This window comes from Bacillus rossius, chromosome 6 (assembly GCF_032445375.1).
Source record: "Bacillus rossius redtenbacheri isolate Brsri chromosome 6, Brsri_v3, whole genome shotgun sequence".
Lineage (NCBI taxonomy): Eukaryota > Metazoa > Arthropoda > Insecta > Phasmatodea > Bacillidae > Bacillus > Bacillus rossius.
The window spans coordinates 2,186,119-2,204,403 of NC_086334.1; the positions used below are offsets into that span (position 1 = coordinate 2,186,119).

General features: G+C 40.5%; 1 protein-coding gene across 5 annotated transcripts in view; it reads right to left on the reverse strand.

Annotated features, from left to right (window-relative positions):
* Nucleotides 1-18,285, reverse strand: part of LOC134532487 (nucleosome-remodeling factor subunit NURF301) — a 91,515-nt gene that overhangs the window by 65,081 nt on the left and 8,149 nt on the right. For 4 of the 5 annotated variants that reach the window (XM_063368912.1, XM_063368913.1, XM_063368910.1 and 1 more), the window contains exons 2-8: nt 10,076-10,236; nt 8,815-8,939; nt 4,657-4,865; nt 3,657-3,808; nt 2,368-2,497; nt 1,683-1,790; nt 125-334 (exon numbers count right to left, since the gene is read on the reverse strand). In XM_063368912.1, coding sequence (XP_063224982.1) covers nt 125-334; nt 1,683-1,790; nt 2,368-2,497; nt 3,657-3,808; nt 4,657-4,865; nt 8,815-8,939; nt 10,076-10,236 — 1,095 coding nt within the window. The remainder of the gene's footprint in view (nt 1-124; nt 335-1,682; nt 1,791-2,367; nt 2,498-3,656; nt 3,809-4,656; nt 4,866-8,814; nt 8,940-10,075; nt 10,237-18,285) is intronic. The other variant, XM_063368914.1, reaches the window with a different exon arrangement.

Genomic DNA, 18,285 nt, shown 5'->3' on the forward strand with positions numbered 1-18,285 from the left:
TAAATAACAATCATTTTTTTTGTCAACTGTTTTCTCAATTCTTAAATATTCCAAGTTGTTGACTGGTATCAAAATAACATTGTTTTTCAAAAAAAAAAAACAACACACAACTACTGAACCGTACCGGTAGCAATTTGCTGAGCTTTAAGCCTTGTTAAACGTGTGCCATCGGCGTTCGTACTTGTCTCCTTGTCCAAGTCCTTCCTGTCAGCCTGCAGCTTGTCTAGCTCGGCCTTGGTGAGGGGCCCCGTGCGTCGCCGCAGGTCCTCCATGTTGAAGGTGCGGGGCTGCAGAGACCCCGTCCTCGACCGCGTCTGTATCCTGCGCTTCTTGCCTGCACAGCGCGCGACAACCACTGTACCACACACTTCTCTCTCAAGTACACGAAGCTTACGAAGAAAAAATCTTTGGTAATACCGTCTTTTATCGCATAATGGTCGCACGCACGTAATCGTCGCAGTCATATTTTAGGGCATCAAAATTTGGATAAAAAAAAAAGCTCTCGCGTAAACGTCGCATAATGTTTTTGGTCCCACTATTAGATTCCGAGCGCTTTGTGTGGGTATTTTTTCTGTATAAAACAATGTATTTTAAAATAGAAATCTAATATATATTCGGACATTACCACTTACTTATTTAATTAACGGAAATATAAAAAGTTGTCCGAGGTGTAAATTTTCTTTTAAAGACTTTTTAAACGTTATAACCTTCATCCGTTCGTCAGCATTGCCGCAGTGTATACCGTACAAAACTGTAGCCAGCGCTCGTTGCAATAATTAATGTTTGGTTATGTTGCTTTCCGTATAGAGCGCGCGCACGTAGCCGAATATCGATATCTCGCCGAGTGCATGCATCGCGCGCTCTCTATCAGGTGCCGAGTTAACTACATTTGATAGCCCACATTCTTTTGTGTTGTGTACTACGGTAGTTACACGTTCGTTCGGCTTGCATTTGGATCACAGATGTTTTTCTATTTAAAGTTGAATAAAGGTTTTTGTTGTATGACTTATTAATTCAACCTGTTTGGCGTGCTCTTTTATACTTCCCTTTTTAAATAAACGTACTTTCCATGAATGGGTTTTGTTTTTATGAATAACTTTATCTAACAAAAAAATATTTTTCTGCATATTCGTCGCACCCCTACTTTTCAAACTTGATTTTAGAATTAAATGTACGACCATTATGCGATAAAAGACAGTACATCCATTTTTATTCAGGTGAAGAATAATTCAAGCACACTCAGCACAACCGTAATATAAATGTTTGAAATGGTGTTGTACACTTTTCAGTACTAAGTACATACACAGTCTACAATTGAAAGATGTTCAAACTTTAGCCAACATCATTTCCTTATCAGTTATCACAAACCGGAAGATATGTATTACAGTAGGATTGATAACATAAAAGTGGGGATGTCCTACTGTAATAATTTATTAACACTAGAGACGAGAAATAATTTAAAAACAGGTACGAACACATTAGAAATTGTATGCTGTACAACCCTGTGGAGAATTTTCTCAAGGGACTTTCAAATTTATTCTAAAATTATTTGACAGGAAAACTTATTTGAAGGTTTACTATATCATAAAATTAAAAAAAATATATATTACCATATATGGCAAAGGAAAAATTCCAACTACATTTTAAAATTATAAAAAGGAAAAACAAATGAATATTCTTACCATCTTTACCAATCTTTGTAAGGCCTTCTTCACCTTCTCTGTCAGATTCCATTTCAATTTCTTCATCATCCATTTCAGGAGAAGTAACAGACGAAGTTGACATTTTCACTGCAAAAAAAAATTCACATCAATGATGTATTGATTAGCCAAGTATCCACAGCATAAAAGATAACAAATAATAATCATATTTCTTCTATAAAGAATTATTTTTCATATTCAGAACATGCACTTAGAACTACAGTAAAAATTTGGGATGCAAGACATCACGTATTTAGTACCATATGTTAACTATGCCTAATATTAACTATACCTAATGTTAACTATTTGGATGGATTTTAGATTATGATAGGAATAAACAATACAACTATCAGAGATAGTGCAAATGTATCCCAACTTCTGGAAAAAAAATTGCGAGATCAAAAGTGTTAAATGTGACAAAATGCTTAATTTCAGAAGAAAAAAAGCTATAAAAAGGATTCCAAAATTCTGTTTACATATCTTCTACTAATAAGTTAGCTCAGACGTAGGCAGTACTGGTATTGGGTACTGTATTAAATTCAACTACAGTATTAGTTGGGCTTCCCCGGCAACGAACAGGTCACACGACGAAACGACGATACGTCCAGCATCATGTCTCCTCACAGAAGCGACAGGCATCACAGCTGCTAACGTGACTGCCGCGTACCTGAGGAGGTGGTGGTGACAGTTGAGCTGGTCGTCACCTCCGTGATGTTGACGTGCTCGCCGTCACCTGCCGTCGTGGTGACGGTCTTGGTCTCTGTGGTCGTCACCGTGGTGGTGCTGCTGACAGCCTCCTGCGAACAAGTGCACGTCTCACACGACACTGCATCACTGCATCACTAGGGTGGACTACGATAACCATACACCATATAACAAACTAAATTCAAGTTAATACACCACATAGCACTGAACTGCAGAACTGCAATTAAAAATAGAAACTAGTCGGCACGATCAATCAAAACTTGACTCCAAAGATGAATATGTAATCTTTTAAACAGTAATAAAAATAATTTATTTAGCATGGAAATGGAACATTTTATGCAAAAAAAAAAGCTTACTTCTTTTTAATCTTGCAACTGTTATTAGTTACTTTTTCTTTTTACATTACAATTTTAGTCCCTTTTTGAAACACAAAAATACAACAGACTTATTATTCAAAATATTTGCAATGTCTGTCAAAGGAAGTATTTTGCTAAACATAGGCCCTATATGGTAGGCCACACTCAATGGTAGGATACGTTCCACAACTAAATTCATAAACTAACTCACTTCTTAAGAACTGCATCATCCATGTGCACGCTATTCCAAAAATTATTCTGAATATCCTTATTTTCTTCCCCTCGTTTTGTATTACTGATGTGTTTTGTAGCTACGATATGATTTATATTATAACGTATAGTTGACACCGGGTCATATGTTTGAATCACGACAAACTAGCCAAATATACTCTATACTTTTCGCAATCATACTGTAAAAATTAAATAATTTTATTGAAGCCACAACCTAATACTGTAAAGCTTATAGTAATAGCCACAACCCCAATTAAAACACATATGTGACTAAGCAATTTAACTGCAGAGTTTCTGTTTGGACTTGTAAATATTGTGTGTAATTTAGTGTATAGTGTTTGAAACATTAGAATTTTGAACTTCCCGCGCTGCTTTCAAGTTTTCAAGTTGGCTGCCTGCTAAGGTGGATAGCCCTGCAGCTTCCGGCAACGAAGCAACAGTTGTCGTTGAACCATCATGGCGGTAAGTTGTGCTATCGTGCACGCTTGCTGCCAATCGAGTTGTTCGCGAGCGAATCGGTATTAAATGTGTCGTTTTATCTGGATTTTACAGTCTCGTACGTCTATAGACAAACCAGTTTCATTTGTGAGAAACATGGAGAATTTGGACATACAAAGGGAATTCCATAATGCAAGGTTGCCGTTCAGGGGTGAGCGGCACTCACCTCTAGGGCCGAGGGCTGGTCGGCCCCTTCGTGCGAGGAGGCCTCTCCCTCGGTCGCCCTGCGCTCCGGACCGTCCGCGTCCTGGCGCTGTCTCTCCTCCTGCTCCCGCTGCCGCCTCTCCTCCCGCTCCTTCTGCACCTTGGCCAGCGCCGCTGCACACGCCACGCTCGCACACGTCTAGCAGCACGCCAGCGACCACAACCAAGCTAGTTATCACCTCATAGCCTACCTAAAGCATGCCAGTTGAGAATACCAGCTTTTGTTTCTCAAATTTGGCATTCAGATCTATAGTTTTTTTTTTGAAGCTTTGAAATCACGTTTAAGAATGCTTAACTATTTAATCAGGGGAAATTTTTTTTGTTTTAAAACAAATTAATAACATGTAATCTTGATCATGCAGTTAAAAAAATCAATCAATTTCCATTTCGAAACATTGCATTCTGAATCCATCATCAAATGTTATTGATAAAAAAACCTAAATATTACAGAAAAATAATGGATGCAACACTGAGTCCAAGTATTTTGTACTCTATTGCTTTGATACCTACTAGTACAAAATACAATTTATCATGATGAAAAAGCTAACAGGCAAGAAAACTTAAAACAAGCACATGAGTAATATTTTCCCAGAAGTAGAATATTTATTTATTTTTATCACTTCATACATTTTTTTGTGAGGATGCACATTTATTTTATTTATTTTTAAATTGTCACATGCCCACCAAGAGCTAAGGTCTTGGGCCGTGGGCACGACTTATACAAGGACAATGTGGTCGCCCCCTTGCCGGCTCCAAGAGCTGACAAGCACAACCTTGAGGGGAAACAACAGCAAGCTAGGGGCAACTGCAATTGGACAACACACGTAAGGCAAGCGTGTCACGTAGGAACGAGCATAGCCACATACGAATAACATTTGCATTTGCTTCCATAAATGTCATAGTTTGACCTGCAGAAGCATGCAGGCAAGCAGCGATGAAAGAGCATCGAAAGAGAGGCTCACCGTTCTCCACGTCGAGGTAGGACTTCTTGTTCCCCTTGTGGTGGTTGGTGATCTTGTCGGTGAGGTCCATCTGGCGCACGATCTCGTCCTTGAAGTCGCTGATCTCGCGGTAGAGGGCCACCTCCATGTGCGAGCGGTCGAGACACTCGAGCAGCTCCTGCAGCTGGGCGGACGTGGAGTAGTACCACACCTCCCCGTCCTCGCTCTCCCTGCGGGACAGCCAGCGCAGTCGTCGCACCGACGCTCTCCCAGCGCTACCGACACACTCCCACAAACACACCCTGCGCTACCGACACACTCCCACAAACACACCCTGCGCTACCGACACACTCCCACAAACACACCCTGCGCTACCGACACACTCCCACAAACACACCCTGCGCTACCGACACACTCCCACAAACACACCCTGCGCTACCGACACACTCCCACAAACACACCCAGCGCTACCGACACACTCCCACAAACACACCCTGCGCTACCGACACACTCCCACAAACACACCCTGCGCTACCGACACACTCCCACAAACACACCCTGCGCTACCGACACACTCCCACAAACACACCCTGCGCTACCGACACACTCCCACAAACACACCCTGCGCTACCGACACACTCCCACAAACACACCCAGCGCTACCGACACACTCCCACAAACACACCCTGCGCTACCGACACACTCCCACAAACACACCCTGCGCTACCGACACACTCCCACAAACACACCCTGCGCTACCGACACACTCCCACAAACACTCCCAGCGCTACCGACACACTCCCACAAACACTCCCAGCGCTACCGACACACTCCCACAAACACTCCCAGCGCTACCGACACACTCCCACAAACACTCCCAGCGCTACCGACACACTCCCACAAACACACCCTGCGCTACCGACACACTCCCAAAAACACACCCAGTGCTACCGACACACTCCCACAAACACTCCCAGCGCTACCGACACACTCTCCCACAAACACTCCCAGCGCTACCGACACACACTCCCACAAACACTCCCAGCGCTACCGACACACTCCCACAAACACTCCCAGCGCTACCGACACACTCCCACAAACACTCCCAGCGCTACCGACACTCCCACAAACACACCCAGCGCTACCGACACACTCTCCCACAAACACTCCCAGCGCTACCGACACACACTCCCACAAACACTCCCAGCGCTACCGACACACTCCCACAAACACTCCCAGCGCTACCGACACACTCCCACAAACACTCCCAGCGCTACCGACACACACTCCCACAAACACTCCCAGCGCTACCGACACACACTCCCACAAACACTCCCAGCGCTACCGACACACTCTCCCACAAACACTCCCAGCGCTACCGACACACACTCCCACAAACACTCCCAGCGCTACCGACACACTCCCACAAACACTCCCAGCGCTACCGACACTCCCACAAACACACCCAGCGCTACCGACACACTCTCCCACAAACACTCCCAGCGCTACCGACACACACTCCCACAAACACTCCCAGCGCTACCGACACACTCCCACAAACACTCCCAGCGCTACCGACACACACTCCCACAAACACTCCCAGCGCTACCGACACACACTCCCACAAACACTCCCAGCGCTACCGACACACTCCCACAAACACTCCCAGCGCTACCGACACACACTCCCACAAACACTCCCAGCGCTACCGACACACTCCCACAAACACTCCCAGCGCTACCGACACACTCCCACAAACACTCCCAGCGCTACCGACACACACTCCCACAAACACTCCCAGCGCTACCGACACACACTCCCACAAACACTCCCAGCGCTACCGACACACTCTCCCACAAACACTCCCAGCGCTACCGACACACACTCCCACAAACACTCCCAGCGCTACCGACACACTCCCACAAACACTCCCAGCGCTACCGACACTCCCACAAACACACCCAGCGCTACCGACACACTCTCCCACAAACACTCCCAGCGCTACCGACACACACTCCCACAAACACTCCCAGCGCTACCGACACACTCCCACAAACACTCCCAGCGCTACCGACACACTCCCACAAACACTCCCAGCGCTACCGACACACTCTCCCACAAACACTCCCAGCGCTACCGACACACACTCCCACAAACACTCCCAGCGCTACCGACACACTCCCACAAACACTCCCAGCGCTACCGACACACTCCCACAAACACTCCCAGCGCTACCGACACACTCCCACAAACACACCCTGCGCTACCGACACACTCCCAAAAACACACCCAGCGCTACCGACACACTCCCACAAACACTCCCAGCGCTACCGACACACTCTCCCACAAACACTCCCAGCGCTACCGACACACACTCCCACAAACACTCCCAGCGCTACCGACACACTCCCACAAACACTCCCAGCGCTACCGACACACTCCCACAAACACTCCCAGCGCTACCGACACTCCCACAAACACACCCAGCGCTACCGACACACTCCCACAAACACACCCTGCGCTACCGACACACTCCCACAAACACACCCTGCGCTACCGACACACTCCCACAAACACACCCTGCGCTACCGACACACTCCCACAAACACTCCCAGCGCTACCGACACACTCCCACAAACACTCCCAGCGCTACCGACACACTCCCACAAACACTCCCAGCGCTACCGACACACTCCCACAAACACACCCTGCGCTACCGACACACTCCCAAAAACACACCCAGCGCTACCGACACACTCCCACAAACACTCCCAGCGCTACCGACACACTCTCCCACAAACACTCCCAGCGCTACCGACACACACTCCCACAAACACTCCCAGCGCTACCGACACACTCCCACAAACACTCCCAGCGCTACCGACACTCCCACAAACACACCCAGCGCTACCGACACACTCCCACAAACACTCCCAGCGCTACCGACACACTCCCACAAACACACCCAGCGCTACCGACACACTCCCACAAACACACCCTGCGCTACCGACACACTCCCACAAACACACCCTGCGCTACCGACACACTCCCACAAACACACCCTGCGCTACCGACACACTCCCACAAACACACCCAGCGCTACCGACACACTCCCACAAACACACCCTGCGCTACCGACACACTCCCACAAACACACCCTGCGCTACCGACACACTCCCAAAAACACACCCAGCGCTACCGAGACACTCACAGAAACACCAGGAATGTTAAGAATGTCTAAAAATTTCAAGATGGGAAAGAAAATGCAACATAAATTAAAAGCCTGCCAAGAAAGTAAAAGAAAATTTGAGAAATCACAGGAAAATAGAAGGCATATCACAGTGTTTGTAGTTAAAAAATTGATGACTGTATATTATCACCAGGGATTTTTTTATGTAAATTTAGAGTGTGCCAGGGAGAGTCATGTTATGACAAATAAAATCAGGAAAATTAATTATGTATAAGTAAAGACTGATAAAGAAAAGGTTGGATAAATTTTCACATGATATTAAATACCATGTCATTAACAACTTCCACATTATCACTAGTTATTTTTCAGCAACTATTTTTTGTTTTATAATTTTACATTACAGTCGTATGTAAGTTGCCACATCAATCAAGCGTCAATGTAAAAAACATTCATAACCTAACTTTACTGACATCTCTTTGACTTGTCACCTAACCAGGGCCTTGACTTTTCAAGATAGCACATATTACTATGAGTGACAACAAAATGCTTCATTTGAAACACCGTGATACTGATAACTAACTTTGAAATAAAAAGAAGTTGGAACTATTTTGAATAAAATGTGGAACAAAATATATGGATTAAATTAAATTGAAATAAGAAAAACATCAGGATAAATTATTTAGAAATGAGTTAACTTCACAGAAAAAAAAATGTGATTTAAGGTCACTGCAAAAAGGCACAAGCTCATTAAAACCTACAAAAAAATTTTTTTTTGATAGATAAAACCACAATAATTGCTCCCCAATGAAGATAGATTAATTAGTTATATATTATAACGTTATTTGTAAAAACGGTTGACAAACCAAGGGGCAAGATGAGAGAGCGCAGCTGAAGCGACAGCACTGTCGTCAGCACAATAAGGAAGCTAGCACAGAGGGTCCTTGAAGGAGCGCACAGTGACGTGGTGAACGCAGCAAGGATCAACTCACACGAAGATGCGGCGCTCGAGGAACCAGTACTTGCGGCCGTGCCGGTCGAAGCCCAGGTGCTCCTGCCGGCACAGCAGCCCCTGCTTCTCCACGTCGGGCACGCAGTCCACCACGCCCGTCACCTGCTGCACAGACGCACCGCCCCCGCCTTCACACCACCACCTTCCCGTCTCCACGACACACCACTACGCCAAGCCACATGACTTTCATCCCGCTTCAAATATGTGCCGACCATTCTTTTATCTATCTACCTATCGTGGGCGTACAAGGAAAACCCTTTAAGTCCATGTAATAAAATAATGAGAAAACTTGATTTTTATATTCATATGGGTTTGTAAAATATTGTAAAATATATACGGTACTGAAACATGTTTAATCTAACATAATAATATACTTGTCATACAATATACTTGTCATGAAACACATTAAACTGGACTTTGTCATATGAATATCTCATTTTTTTATCTAACTGGACTTAGTGGGTTTTCCTTGTATGCCCACGCTATATTTCAATGGAACTGTGTGTGATTATAAAAGAACAACATTTTTGTTTATAACTGTTTGGCATTTGCCAAGGAATGTTAAGATATAAAACACTTAGAATTGAAAGACTTACATAACTGAGTTTTGAAAACACATTGTTCAATCGCGTAGAATTGACTCTACCAGTTATATTGACCACAGAGTAGTAATAATGTCCACAGGCTTTCACGGCCATTGTCAGAAGTAGCTTGGCTTCTGGGTTGTAAGTAGGTAGAGTTGTGGCCTGGCTTATTTAAAGATATCTACGATTTCCACAGAAGATGACCGACGTACGATAGAACAAAAGCATTATATTCTCTTGTTAGAGGAAAAATATGTGACACATACCACATCTTTGCAAGTAGAAAAGTATTTACTAGCGATACCCTTTGCAATATGTTCGTGCGGCGACAGCTCATGCTATTTTAAATAGTGCGCAATTTATTTGTGACTACGTCCCAGTTATGTTGCATAGTAGAAGCTATATCTACCTGAAAATACACACCTAGTATCTTAATCTTATCCATGGATCGAAAAGGGCATACATATTCAAAAATTTATTTTGCGCCACCCAGCTGCAACACCGCCGTTTTTTTTTCTTACATATACTCTCAAATTTGGTACACGATGGAAAGGTTCTAGACAATGCGCAACTGTTCTGGCCAACAGGCTACGAGGTCGGGTGGAGAACAAGGACAGTGCTAGTGGGATATGGAAATGTCGGGAACGGCGATCCTACCCTGTGGGCGCGGCAGACGCTGCACTGCCAGTCCTCCTCCGGCACGTCCTCCATGGGCGGCTCCACGCACTCCAGGTGGAACACCGCGGGGCAGGTCTCGCAGCACAGCAGGTCGCCCAGGCGGTGGCACATGCGGCAGTGGTCGTCATAGTGGATGTTCCCTGCGGCCCAATACACCCTCCCGCGTCACACCTCCTACCTCGTGCTGCCCACACACGTCGGACACCGAGAACTACCTGCATGTTGCCTCGCTCCAACCTCAAATAATGAGGAAATCAGGCAGCTGTTGCAACCACCGGGGCGACCGGCCGCTAGAGAAGACCGGAGTAGGGGAAAAGGAGGGGAGGCAGTACAGACCACCAGGGAGGGGCAGGGTGTCCACAAGGAAAAAATATTTCCTACCAACTTAGGCGAGAAAAAAGTACTAGATTTGAAAAAAAAATACTAAATTATAATTTGTCATGGTTTTTAACAATTTAGGAAGTTATTACGACATTGCAATGCTCTAACTTAAATATCACACCACACACACACATACATTTAATAGTTTTTAAAAATAATTACGCTTAATAATAAAACATATTGGAGTTACAATAATATTATTATATTAAAGAAAAATGTACTAGATCTGAGCGTAAATGTACTAGACCCCTAAAAAAGTTATAAAAGTACTAGATCTAGTAGGAAAGTACTAAATGTGGACACTAAATGTGCCCTGGGGAGAGGGCAATAAGAAGGAGAGGAGGAAGGAGGGAATATTCTTGTTTAGCGATGACGTCACACTCATAAATGTCTTCTTGCTGCCGGCACAAGCAATAGCACTTTTCGACAGCAAGTCCACGAGCAAACCTGCACACATGCGTGCTTACGAAACCTGTACCAGCGGACTACGCAATCAAGTGAAGACAAAATATGTCGGCCGACAAACCCGGTGACAGCCGGCAAACTTATTGAAACCCACTGGGAAAAAATTATGCCAACTCGTAGTCCAGTTACACATACTCAAAATTTTAATGTTGTTTCGGTAAGGCTAAAAGTTTACTTACACAATTTCATTGCAGTCAAAAACTGGGGGAAAAAATACACGAATAATTTCATGTCCTGAAAGATTTTTTTAACATACTTTTACTTATTAGATATGAAAATAATCATTCAAATACCAAAACAATGCCTTTTTTTGAAAATCACATTAAAATTAACTGTAAAAATCTTTTTAAATTCCAACATGATAATAATTCTTATGATGAAATTGTTTAAAGAAAGCTTAAATTGATTTTTAAGGCATGTATCAATGGACAGGATAAATGATTGGGAAACTAAATATGCACTGTAAATATTTATTTTACATTTGCTATATTAGCATTTTGTAGTAGGTATTTGATATGTTACACCCACAAATAATTCACTTCTGTTGGTGAATAGAATAAAACAAGGTTTTTTAACCTACACTCTTGCAAACTTTGAACATTTTTATTTCTGAGGAATCATCTATTCTCACACAGGGCTGTCTCATGCCTTTTGAAAGATGACAGTTAAATTTATTTTGTTCTATTGTTTATATTATAGGTTACCTTTACCTACCCATTTAACCATACCTTAAAGACATTTTACAATATTGTCCTTTTTGAAAATGATTTCACATGAACGTTTTATACAGTTCTTTTGTATCACTCGAATGTCTAGACTTATTTATTATTTGAAAGTCTATTAAAATAATGCTGATTTCTTCTAGTCTTGGAATACTTCCCACGACTTTTGGTTCAATTTTTATTACATAAAAAGATGATAATTATAAACAACTAGGTCTTCTGCTGGTATACACATGTGCACATTGCTAATTTTGTAAGGGGAGAATGGCTGTTGATTCCAACTCGGAAATGTCGATGGTGATTCTCTAAACGTTTGCGGATTCCTGCTCTTGCCGAAAGCCATTTTTATTTTGAAGGGGCAGAAGTTGTCTTGAGAGCTGGGAGGCATCCAGGGGCGAAGCCGGGGGGGGGGGGGGAGGGGGGGGGGTTCAAACACCCCCCCCCCCTAGCACTAAATCTTTAATTAATTTCTTATTCATCACTCAAACAAATCTCATATTAAAATTAATAAAAAAATTTCCATTACAATATTTAAATTTAAGTACCGAAAACTGCTAAAATAGCACTATTTTACACCTTAAAATTCAAATTTTCCCGGGGGAGGACCCCCGGACCGCCCGCTTTGATACGGGGTGGGGGGGGCATGTTTCTTAACACCCCCCATACACAAATCCTGGCTACGCCACTGGAGGCGTCTGTTGTTTTATGTGCTCCCTGCATGTGGAAGTTATTGTCCTGGTACCGAGATCTGTCTCTCTTACACAAAGTTTGAATCTACCATTGTAATACTGATTGTTGTCTCATTATTTATGTATATCTCTATAACTACGTTTATTTCCACTATTGCCAAAAGTAGGCTGTTGATATTCCCACCTCAAATTATGTGACTGCACATTTTGTTCGCGATTATTAAATTGTCCGGTGACTTATAATTTTCCTCCTTCCAAATGAGACAAATTTTTATGTATAAAATTTTTCTCATGTTTTCAGTCAACATTTTCTCTAGGTTCATTTTCATGATTTAAACGTGCCAACCTGTCACACGATAGCAGTTTTTCGCAAAACTCAAGACAAATCTAAATAAGTAAGCCTACTAACTGCATTTGATAGCAGAATGATAAATTCATTGTCCCCTAGCTTGAGGTTCGTGTACCGTGTTCATACAAACATCTCACTACATGTTGAAACTCTCTGGATATAAAAGTGCCCTTAAATTTCTCTGTATCCTTGGGCTCCAAAACTGATTTGAAAACATACGATGGAAGGTGCTAAAGTCTGTAGCTTATTTCTGGTTAACTTCCAACCAGAAGTATGCTATGCTCTTCAGACGTATTGACAAACGATGTAACTTTTCCTTGTCACGTAGTGCAAACCATTTCGAATATTCCTTAAACATCTTAAACAATTTTACAGGATTCTCAAAATTCTTACCTGAAAATATAGGTACTTTCTCCAACCAATGATGTGATGGATGATGCAGGGCAGTAATAGAGTTCACTCGTATGTTATGTACTATTGTAATGTTCAATGCTGGGTTTGAACCAGAAATATCCCTGTTCGAAACTGTGGGTAGGTTACCACATTTATGATGTGAACCTGATATTCCATTCAAGTGAATTTTCAGTATTTTCTTTTCCACCCTGGTTCTATTTGCCTGATATTCTTGCACTGAATCTTGTACAAGTGTGATACATTAAAATTCATTTCGTAATGTTCTGAATTATACACAGATACTCTCGTTAGCTACCAGTATCTGTGTTAGTACAGTTATATTCTGTTTGGATTACCTTTCCCTCTAAATCCTTTGTCCTATTATATACACTCACAACCTTCATATCCACTTTTCTCTTTTTCTTCTTCTAACTCTTTACCAAGTTCATTGGTGGTTTGTTCTAATTTATTTACTTCAGATACTTTTGATTCAATTGTTGTTAATTTACACCTGATAACTTCTTTATTTTGCAGTGCTAGGAATTCACTCCGTAATGATAACATTTTGATAGTTTGTATTTACTACCACCTCCATTCCTTCACTATTATTTTACATTCCTGACTCGCTTAACATGCTTAGTTTGTTTCTTCTTTCTCTAAAGAAATATTGGTTATCAGTTTAGTAATCCAATTCATATTATTGTTTGAATTGTTTTGAAGGCTTCTCGTTGCTAAACCAATCTTTTAACTAATGGTCCATTTGAGATATCAATATTTATATATAAACCCTTAGGATGCCAGACTTTATTTGCATACAAGTATACGATCATCAGTATTACTGTCTCCCGATGCAAAAAAGTAAACAGAATGTGTCAAATCAAAATTGTACGGCTAGGTATATGTTATCTTATTTTAAATCAATAACAAAAATATTAGTAGTTTAATCTAATTAATTTGATTAAATAAAAATTAATGCTTGAAATAGCTCATTGCAATCGCAGTTTTAAAAGCTCTGGACTACCAAGAGTATATAAAAAGAACAATTTATTTAACTGTTGGTTACAATTTAACTATTTAGGAGACTGAGCAATTTGCATTAAATGTGAAATGTAACTAGCAGTTAAGAAAAATAAACAAATTTAAGTATGCATAAACCATCAAAGAAACTAACTCTAAAATCTATAAGAACACGTCACTTGGTATGGGTGGTACGTAGTTCCAAGTTAATACACCCTCCTGGGTGTACGGCGTAGTCTGATAATCGACGTCGGCCGGCCAGATCTTGTGGAGAACTCTCTCTCCACTGCTGCCTGCTGGTAAGCACAGCAAGCGAAGTCGCAGTTGTACTCTCTGTGGGTATTAGCACAACCGTCGTGCGAACCCTCTGCTTCTGCATGTCGATGTGGTCGCAGCCAACGTAGTTCTCACATGTTGGGGTTTCTAGTAGTTCTAGCTGGATATAGTTGATGACTCTCTGCTTCTGGGCTTGACGGTAGTCACATCAGACAGTATTCCACTGCCATGGTCTGTTGCAGCAGGTATTTATAGGCTTTTTTTGTTAATATTTGACCTCTTCTATAGTTTGTCAACCTTTTTTAAAATAATTTCACATGAACAATTATTTATACAGTATGTTCATATTGACGTATTTTTTATATCAGAAGTATAGTAAAAAAAAATGTAAACTCTTTTCTTGTCATAAATTACTTTCCATGACTTTTGGTTTAATTTTTATCACACAAAAAACTAAGATAATCTTAAGCGACACTGTAACTATAATAAAGCAATTATGAAACACAAGACTGCTCAAATACTTCTGGAAACTTTTACGTTCAACAGTTTTCCCCCAATGAGCAAATTACTTATTTAGGCTAAATGTAGTGTCCTCTAGGATTTAATAACCTTACACTATGCTTTGAAACTGTTGACACTAACTTAGCATTTTACAACTGAAACATTAACATACACTTACAATGTACCATTTGATCATATTTGACAATATTTAATAATGTTAATAAAATCTACGTGACCTTACAACATAGGTATTGTCTATAAGGTTAGATAATTTTACTAAAGCATATTATGTATCTATCTACTTGGGTACTGTTTGGGAGATCAAAATTTCAAAGCAAAGTGTTTTTAACCCAGACAATTTCAGGTTTGCCTTTACCACTTTTTGGTTTATACAATATTTCTCCAAGACAGTATTAAAATTACACATTAACTTGTCTGAAACATATAAATTAAAAAGAAAATTACAAATCAAAAATTTTTGTAATCTATAAAAATGGTGGTGATCATAATGACTCACTCTACCCAAACAAATATCTATTGATCTTAAAACACTGAAAGTGTTTGTGAGAATGTAGGCCAAAGGAACGAGACAACCAGAAAGAATCCTGATGCATTCACATGACTTTTAAATAGCTACTGAAATGTTTATGCTGAAGGTTTAAGTCCCAAGAGGATCTAGCATCTCCAGACATCAGCGAAAAAAAGAAGGGGGATCTCATTGTACTTGGAAATAACATCACAGCTAGCATTAGCGTATGCACAAGGGCAAGAAAGGTCAAGTATGCAGTTATACAAATTTTTTTTTTTTGGTCTTGGAAAGTGCTTGTCGAAGGACCGCATCGTGACAGATGGATTATGGTTGCAATCTGAACTCGTAGCCAAATTTATGATGCACGCTGCCGTCAACTGGTTTCGAACATGTTTCAACTGGCAAGGTTACGTGCAACCAACCCTTACTGCATTCCAATATTGATACAGTGTGTTAAAATTTAAAAATGTTGTTTCACCATTGCTTAGTATAACAAAATGTTATCACTGTATGATACAGGCCCTACACTTAGTGACACAGTAAAGTAACCTGACATTTTAATATCTGAAATGTTTGCTATTTCACCCATTCCACTTACGTAGATCTCTCCAGGTTGGTCATTCATTGAAGGAAAATATTACCCGTTTTCTACCACAATGTTCGTGATACAATACCCAATATATTTTGATATTTTCATGAACTAAACAAAAAATAATACAATACACCCTATATTTATTTACATAGTAACATATATTACATGTAGAAAGATAAATTAATTGTTTTAATGTTTTTGTATGTTATGCATTAGCTTCACCTACTCAGAAACATTCTATTTAAGTGGTTCTCTGGCAGTTTCACTTTCTCCTTTGCTTATTCAATAATTTGTTGGCCAGCACATCACCTCGCAGATACTACAGCCTTCTTGCTTCCTACTTCCACTGCTTTGAGGTGTTTAAGTATCATTCCTGTGTTGAGCCATTAGCTGGAGGTGAAGTAGACCATTTCACAAAATTGCAATTTTTCAAAAGGGCAATTTTTTCAAATTGTTTGAAAGGGAAGACAACTTTGTTGTACAAGTAGTTGTCGCTAGATTGTCGTAGTATGCTGTCGCATCGCCGGCAACTCTCTAAAGTATTACGTGAAATGTGTTGCAGGGTAATTTAACACCTGCTGGTCGGGGCCAGACCAAAGTTTAACTTTTTCTTTTGTGTTTTTCGATATTTTTATTGGAAATGACTACAGATGTCTGCATTTTCCCAGGGTGACCAATGTCCCCCCCCCCCCCCCTTCCCAGGACATAGAATCTCAGGGATTATATTAAATAATTTTATTAAGGATTTAATTTTTTTTATCGAGCAACAAGCTACAGTGAATCTGTAAGTTGTGATCAGTGATTTGTTTTGAAAAAATATAATAAAACAAAAGAATGTTGAAAAAATTATTTTATTTAAAAAATTAGAAGATAAAAACTGTTTCATTGAATAATTAACTCTGGTCAAAAGATTATAAATGATCTTCAAAGTCATAATATATTAACATCATAAATTTATAAGTGTATCATGAACCTGTTGCTATTCTGCGTTGCCTTGCCGGGCCACTCTGGAATGTAACAAAAACATCATTTTGCTTCAAGTTGCTTCGCTAGTATTCGCTTTAAGAAACTCACATAAATTATTCATTCTGTGAGTTCTTTACTACATAAAATCACAACTTCCATGATAATATTTTTAAAGTTTTAACAGAGCCAACTACCAACTACCAGGAAAAATCTTTTGATACTAGTTTCATAGATATCTGTTAGTTTTCCCCCGCCCACCCCCCTGGAATATTTTTTTACCCATTCACTTTTCTGTTTACTATTCTATAGATTAAAATCAACAGAATGATTTCATGCTTCGCAAATTCAACTAAGACCTAATCCATATTTTTTTTTTTGTGAACAAAACTACAAAATCATTGAATATATATTAATACTGTTTATTCATTTCCAAGTATGGCCATTTTTCTATTTCCTAAATTTATTTTTTAAGAAGTTTGAACAAACTTGAGATTATAAAGCAAATTCCTTGGTGTTGAAGAAATTTCACTCACTATTTCAATTTCCAAAGATTTAGTTTGTACCCTCCCATCGAAAAATTTACTTCAATATCTCCTTGCAGCCTTGTCAGCGTAGAGTTTAAACTTGTCAGTGTCAATGAGTCTCTAATCTAAAAATTCAATTGTTTGTGTTTTCCTTTTGCAGAGAACTACATGTGTGGTGAGTTCTTAAGTGTATTCACCCAATTTCAGGTCATTATTTTACATTTATGTTAGACATTTTTAAACTAGTAGACTTCTGCATGACAAAGGTAAAATTTATAATTCATTTTCTTGCAAATTAGCTGCCAGAGTGAAATTTTTAACATTTTTGGGGGCGTACAACAAAGAATTTAATGTATTTCAGAACTGAACCTTTTTTTTTAGGTTCAAAGGCAAATGCTACTGGCTACCATGGATGGTTTCAATTTCTTTCCAAAACATTTATACAACTGTACCCAACCTTCAAAATTCTCAAATGTGACCACTTTACAGCAAACACATCTTGTTTTCAAATAAACTGAATGGGTCTAGTCTCTAGTGTGTTCATTTATCTTTATGATAAATCAATTATTGCTTTCACTGTAACATGCTGCTAGATAGCAGTATCTTCTTATGCTGCCGTAACCTAGGTTAAACCTGAATGTAAATTATCACCACCAAGGAAGAGATGTAAAAATAAAGTAAATAGTACACACAGGATTATCATTATGTTTGGTACAAATACTACAAATTTATTTTGTACTGTGCATAGTGCACATTGACCATTAATGCAGCAATTGTATATTGTT